At 37.8% G+C, this 7,355-nt stretch overlaps 1 protein-coding gene across 2 annotated transcripts; it reads left to right on the forward strand.

Moving 5' to 3' along the window:
* The first annotated feature begins 1,460 nt into the window (after positions 1 to 1,460).
* Positions 1,461 to 7,093, forward strand: LOC121370740. Of its 2 annotated transcripts, none has more exons than XM_041496172.1 (5): positions 1,461 to 1,611; positions 3,279 to 3,447; positions 4,689 to 4,781; positions 5,356 to 5,411; positions 7,016 to 7,093. In XM_041496172.1, exons 2-4 carry the CDS (start codon positions 3,279 to 3,281, stop codon positions 5,397 to 5,399), a joined length of 306 nt encoding a protein of 101 aa, XP_041352106.1. In that variant the 5' UTR covers positions 1,461 to 1,611; the 3' UTR covers positions 5,400 to 5,411; positions 7,016 to 7,093. The 2 variants fall into 2 exon arrangements, with proteins under 2 accessions (XP_041352106.1, XP_041352105.1); XM_041496171.1 differs by lacking the exon at positions 1,461 to 1,611 and adding an exon at positions 1,947 to 1,973.
* The last annotated feature ends 262 nt before the right edge of the window (positions 7,094 to 7,355 follow it).

The following is a 7,355-nucleotide window of genomic DNA, read 5'->3' on the forward strand; positions in this document are numbered from 1 at the left end:
CCGAATATGGATACCTAAAGACTTTAATCAAGTGTTGTAGGATTTAAAAGACAATGCGTTGCAACCGAGCATCGCAAGTGTGAACGTGACGGAAAGTGTTAGTAACGGTCGCGCAGTCGTGCGTTTCTCCAAATTTGAACACGTGCTCATCAAATATAAGAGAAACAATGGAAATACCTTCCGGATTTCAATGCAAGTTATGACAATAAAGGTTCATTGTATTATTCATAATTTGTGTTTGTTTGTTTTGTTTTCAATACAGGTGTAGTTAAATGAAGTGTTGGTGTATCATGATACACCTAGACTTTTCCTCCAAAAGTGTAGGTGGTGTATGACAATACACGTACACTTTTGGAGGAAAGCGTAGGTGTATCGGTGAATACACCTACACTATTAACAATAGAAACCATGACGAGACGAGAAGTGGGGTATAAATGTGTGTGTGTGTGTGTGTGTGTGTGTGTGTGTGTGTGTGTGTGTGCACTCATTCACTCACATCCCCAACATAATTCAACTGTAGATTATATTACAACTTTAAAATCGAATAGGTCATTCATCATTTGGCGATTTTTCAGTTAGAATGCGACCTAGATTGTAAATGATATTAAAAACAAATCTAACAATGGTACATGACTGGAAGAAAATAAAAGACGATGCTGTATTGTAAACAAAAGACGACGCTATATTGTAAACAAACGACGATGCTATATTGTAAACAAAAGACAATGCTATATTATAAACAAAAGGTGATGCTATATTCTAAAAAACCGATGTTTATATTCTATATTATAGACACCGGCCTCGGTGGTGTCGTGGCAGGCCATCGGTCTACAGGCTGGTAGGTACTGGGTTCGGATCCCAGTCGAGGCATGGGAATTTTAATCCAGATACCGACTCCAAACCCTGAGTGAGTGCTCCGCAAGGCTCAATGGGTAGGTGTAAACCACTTGCACCGACCAGTGATCCATAACTGGTTCAACAAAGACCATGGTTTGTGCTATGATAGCCGATGATAAGATAAAAAAAATCAATGTGCTCTAGTGGCGTCGTTAAATAAAACAAACTTTACTTTACTATATTATAGACATTAGATTCGTGCACTTTCTCAAATAATAGTCTTTGTAATTTAAAGTAAATCTTTTAAAAAATATATTTCCTTATGTAAAACTGTTTTAAATGGTCACTTTTGAATGGTGACAACTGTTTCAAAATGTATAAACAATCGGCACGAACTGTTGATGGCGAAATATTATGCTTGAATTAAAATGATGTTGTCTTTGGCTTTTTATGTTTGTATGTTTGTGTGTTTTTTTAGGGGTGTGTGTGTGTCTTTCTTTTGTCACTGTTTTGTGTGTGTGTGTGTGTGTGTGTGTGTGTGTGTGTGTGTGTGTGTGTGTGTTAATACTGTTTGCATTAATAAATACAGTCAATTCTGGAACGATAAAATACGATCATTATCTAAATAATTACTCGAGTTTGCCGTTCACGGATGTTTTCTCAAAAGCCGGATTTCACACATTGTGGGTGATATACTCCAAACACCACACGGAGAAAGGTTTAAAAGCTGATTTTGTGTAGGGTTAAACCACATTGCTCCAATCAGACATAGAGGTAAGTGGTGGCTGTTTTACTTTGTTTTACAACACGTAATACCTGTACCGAACTGTTTTTAATGAGTTGGAATTGCATCTTCGTTAGTTGACAATTCACAAAGTAAATAGAGATTGTATCGTGTTATTTATTACTTAATTAATTTATTTATGGCGACATTTCTTTTTAAAATGTCATAGCAGCCACTTGAAGGGCCACACCACTGTTGCAGCTTGTATAGCAGCTTGTGCATTTTACGACAGGACAGTGTAGTTACAGTCTAAAGAGTGCCCCTTGTTATCTTGTTTTGTTGGCATTAGATTGATTTGACTGTTAAGTTATGCAATGCTGAAAGGGGTCCAATTCTCATAATGAAAAACATGGTAAAGACAGGGTTGGTTCCTGCATATATATATAGTGCAATCTATTTCTGAAACGGCTGGGTTGGGTTTTTTTAATTGCACACAAAAATGTGGGAGGGGGGGGGGGGGGGGGGGGGGGGAGTAATTTCCGAAACAATTCTACTTTTTCATCAAATGAAACTGAAATTATTTACAAAAAAAACCCCCAAAAACCGCCAATGTTCATGGAAGCCGTGGAAGACTATAGATCTATAGTCCATCCCATCATACAAAAACGTTTCTTGTGGGGTTTTTTTTTGTAAATAATTTCAGTTTTGTTGGATGTAAGAATAGTAAAAGTGTTTTGGAAATTCAAAAAAAAAAAAAAAAAAAAAAAAAAAAAAAAATTAAAAACCCAACTATTTTTGTGTCCAATTTAGAAAACAGTTGGCTCAGAAATAAGTAACAATGTATTAAATTCGACAGCATGAAAAAATGCGTTCCTTGTGGGACGGACTATAAATGCCATATCTTGTAATGTATTGCTTGCCTACCAAGACTTAACGAGAGTTGATTCCATTTTCGGACTGCTCAAAGTAAAGAGTGGTACTTTTTTCAAACTCCAGGTGGCAAAAATTGGTTTTAGTATAGTGACGTCACAGGGACTATTCTTTTCTTCTAAGGCAGACAATTAAATATTGTTTTATTTCTCTGGTTTAATTGCTACATCGTCTTGGCTACGTTAAAACATCAGTGGTGAAATGTGCCTGTACCTAGAAATGTTCCTTGGGCCATCTCTGATCTTATGTGCCAAGTGGAATGTTTTTACTTTTATCACTCATTCGATGGATATCACAATGCTACTGCACCAAACTGGTTTTATTTATTTATTTATTTATTTATTTATTTATTATTATGTTGTTGTTGTTGTTGTTATTGTTGTTTTGTTACGATGTGATGTGGGGGTTGTTGTTTTACCTTGTTCGCGGTTGTTGTTGGTGGTGGGGTTGTTTTTTGTTGTCTTTGTTTTTGTTTTGTTTTTTATCGTTTGTTTTGGTGGGTGTTGTTACTCGATTTTTGGTGGATTAACGTTTTTTCATTGTTTTTAGGGGAAGGTTTTTTCTTGATTTTTTCTTGTTTGTGGGAATGTGTGGCTGGGTGGGTGTTTTTTGTTTGTTTGTTTTGTTGTTTTTTTGTTTGTTTTTTTGTTGTTGGTGTTTTTTTGTGTGTTTTTTTGTTTGTTTTTTTTGTTTTTTTTTTTTGGGGGGGGGGGGGGGAATGGTTGCATTTTAACAGCACAAATTATTGCTATACAATATTTTCAGCCTATGCATTTCTTCATTACAGATGAAGCTGTTTGTACTTCTGTTGATATTCACCTGTGTTGCCTTGCAACAGTGTGACGCTCTCAGGTTGCAATATCAACCATGGCCCCGCTGGATTAGACGTCCATTCCCAGGTCCAATCGGAATGCCAACATTCCCAGGTCCCATTGGATATGCACCCATGATCAAAGGTAGACTAGTCAACAACAATATTCTCTTTTATCATACTTGTATGTTTTGTCATTTCTTCCAGCTTTGATAGTAAAAATATATTATTAAATAAAATTAAGGGCGGGGTGTAGCCCAGTGGTAAAACGCTCGCTTGATGCGCGGTCGGCCTGGGATCGATCCCTATCGGTGGGCCTTTTGCGTTAGTTCTCGTCCCAGCCAGTACATCACAAATGGTATATCAGAGACCTTGGTCGATGCCACCGATAGTGATGTTGAGGATAATGATGATGATGATGATGGTGGTGATAATGATGATGGTGATGATGGTGATGGTGATGATCATCATGATGATGGCGATCATGATGATAAGCAGCGGAAAATTTTTAACACAAAATAATTATAAAATGCTTAGCACGCAACTGTATTTACAAAAATATAATTTAATGATAAGATTATATCTTTCATATAGTAATTATACTTTTCACTTTTCAATATTTGTTTGTCTGTATGTGAATATTGTGTGTAATGTAACTATTAATGTGAATTATATACTATATATACTAATTAAGAGCCAGTATAGTAGACATTTTCGGCATTCGTCTTTAAATATGGTTTAAAAAAGCCCCATACTAACAAAAAGGATGCTTCTGTTGGTGTCGACGTTGTGCCATGTGCTTAAAATTAATGAGTTCAACAATACGTTAGAGCAAGATAATGCCAAGTAAAAAATCCAGTCGAATCTGAGGTGAACACTTGATTTAATAATATGGCACTAGTAAAATGCCTTACCGTTGGCTTTTTGGCCCCCCCCCCCCACCCCATACACACACAATATAACCGCCGTGTAAATGGCCACCCTCTTTAGCCGACCGAGGCTATATACACGGCCGCCGCGTATATAGCCACTTCTGTGTTAAGTGAGAAAGATGGCAGCCTCCATCACGGTTGTGTTTATGGAATTATCTTTGCATTCAATATTTAGCGTGATATGTGTATAAGTGTCGAATAGATCCGGGCGCAAAAAGGGTCGTTTTGAAATACAATGAAGGCTGTCGGTAGTGCAGACCAAAAGAAGAGAAGCAATCAGAACGATGAACATCTGAGAAAAACGTGTTATATTACATTGCGTTTATATTACATTGCGTATTACATTACATTGCGTATTATATGAACAAACATTTTTATTAGAACAAATATCAATAATCTTCTCCATATATTTGTTCTAACATAGCAGTGGTATCTTGGTTCATTCTGTTCATAGGTAGAGATGTTGCGACAGAACTCGACACCGAGGAGGATGAATCACTGGACGAACGAGACATTCAAGACTTAATTGATGATTTAGAATTAAACGGTAAGCACTGTGTGTATATAATGTACTGGAAAATATATCTACAATAGTGAATCTAGATTTAGAATATCACTGTAAACTTCTAGATAATGTCATTCAGAGAATCGTATGATCCTTACATTATGCAGTTGTGTCGGACTCGGTGGTATAGTGGTTAAACCATCGGATTTAAGATGGACGGGTACTGGGTTCACACCTCGGTACCGGCTCCCACTCAAAACTCATTGGGTATGTGTAAGACCACAACATTGACTTCGCTCTCACTAACAACTAACCCACTGCCCTGAACAGATAGCGCAGGTGTGTGTGCCCAGTACAGTGTGCTTGAACCGTAATTGCATTGAAGCTCGAAAATAAGAGACCCAAGTAGGGAGCAGGTATTTTAAACGTGTGGCTACCAAGAGGTAAGGGCTTAAAAACGTTTACGCTCACGGTTACCAAGACATTTACAATTTTCACGTAGGTCAATTAGCGATGATTTTACCAACCAGTCTTCAGATTTCAACACATTAATTTAAATAACTGGATTTCTTGTTAAAAAAAGAACTGTTTTCAGAATGTTGTCTTTTTCTTTTAGACGATGACCTCCGCTCTCTTGAAGAATTGAATGACGAGCAGTGATCAATTAACCAGGTAACTATATCATTATAAGATTACTGATCTTTGACAAACTCACAACAGAAGCACCTTTTAATCATTACAGTCTTGGCTGAGCCAGACATTTGTTTCAATTAGAACACTAACACTTTAAAAATCATTAGCCCACTTGATGCGCATTCGGTCTGTGATCGATCCCCGACTATGGACCATTGGGCTATTTCTCGTTCCAGCCAGTGCATCACGACTGGTATATCAAACGCAGTGGGATGTTCTATCCTATCTGTGGGATGGTGCATATAAAAGATCGCTTGCTACTAAAGGAAAGATATTGTATGGAGTTGTGGTCAACACCTGAATAGTGCATCGAACAATCAACAAAAAACTACAAAACGTATGATTTTATATCCCACAAACAGGATAACACATACCACGGCCTTTGATATGCCAGTCGTGGTGCACTGGCTGGAACGAGAAAAAGCTGTGAAAGAGTAGCATTTATGAAACATAAAATGGTGCATTTCAACAAAAACATAAAAAAGACAACAAAACAAAATAAAAGAAACAAAACAACAAGAAACATGTTGTCGTCAAACCATGGGAAAAAGTGTATGCAGCCGTAGTAAACATAAGACCAATATTGCAGTGATCAATCACAACAAAACGAAAAACATTATCACAGAAGTTTGTTTAAAAAACCCCACCGCAATTATGGAATCATCGCTCCATTACTGAAAAATAATGGAGCGTTAAGACAATACAGTGACGTCACAGGTGTATTTAAAACAAAACATTACAGAGATACAGATGATTGTGTTGTATTCGTCACTCTCAGACAAACCCATGAGAAAATGTCACTCCTGCACCTAGATGAGAACAGAACAGAACTTTATTACACTCGGGGCATTTCGTTCGATGGCAATTGAGGAATACAAATATACATATATAATATAACAGCATCAAGATGAGGAACAACACAGACACGGGACTTGGTGATGAATGCATATGTTCTAGACATCCAAGGCGCAGCATGTAACGATTAGTCCAAGCCAAAGACTAGACGTTATGTATCCCCGTAAAGCTAATTCAATTCTGATTGGTACACGAATATCTTCTCTTTGTTGTGGACGATTTGCGGTCGTGGTAGTTAAATAGTTAGGACACCAAAGTAACAAAACTGCTAACATAATAAAAGTCTTGTTTCGGTGGCAGTTATTATTATGGTAATTTGTTTTTTTCTTTGTGGTGTATTAACTATATAGTGGCGGGACGTAGCCCAGTGGTACAGCGCTCGCTCAATGCGCGATCGGCGTGGGATCGATCCCCGTCAGTGGGCACATTGGGCTATTTCTCGTTCCAGTCAGTGCACCACGACTGGCATATCAAATACCGTGGTATGTACTACCCTCTCTGTGGGATGGTGCATATAAAATACCCCTTGCTGCTAATCGAAAAGAGTAGCCCATGAAGTGGCGATAGCGGGTTTCCTCTCTCAATATCTGTGTGGTCCTTAACCAATTGTCTGACGCCATGTAACCGTTAATAACATGTGTTGAGTGCGTCGTTAAATAAAACATTTGTTTCTATGTATTAACTGTTGCCTTGCATTAACACCTGTATCGTTTGCTCTTGTTTTTCAGGTTATGCCATTGTTGAAGAGAATGAAGTTAAAATTCCAAAACTGTCAGAAGTGCAGAATAAAACACATTTGAACAAAATGGCTTTGTGAATTGATTGTGTTGTAGGTACATGAAAACGAAGAAACGAATTATCAGCTGCTATTCACTGAACCTTTTTACAAGGCATTTATTTGAATGTATTGTCTGAATGAGTATTCGTAGAATAAGAAGTGGGTGAGACGTAGCCTAGTGGTAAAGCACTCGCTTGATGCGCGGTCGGCTTGGGATCGATCCCCGTCAGTGGACTAATTAGGCTATATCTTGCTATAGGCAGTGCACCACAACTGGTACATCAAAGGTC

This window comes from Gigantopelta aegis, chromosome 4 (genome assembly GCF_016097555.1).
Source record: "Gigantopelta aegis isolate Gae_Host chromosome 4, Gae_host_genome, whole genome shotgun sequence".
Classification (NCBI taxonomy): domain Eukaryota; kingdom Metazoa; phylum Mollusca; class Gastropoda; order Neomphalida; family Peltospiridae; genus Gigantopelta; species Gigantopelta aegis.

Coding starts and splice junctions, on each gene's coding strand:
- LOC121370740 (XM_041496171.1), top strand. Junction 3,448..4,688: donor ATATGCACCCATGATCAAAG/GTAGACTAGTCA, acceptor TTCTGTTCATAG/GTAGAGATGTTGCGACAGAA. Junction 4,782..5,355: donor TGATGATTTAGAATTAAACG/GTAAGCACTGTG, acceptor TTTTTCTTTTAG/ACGATGACCTCCGCTCTCTT.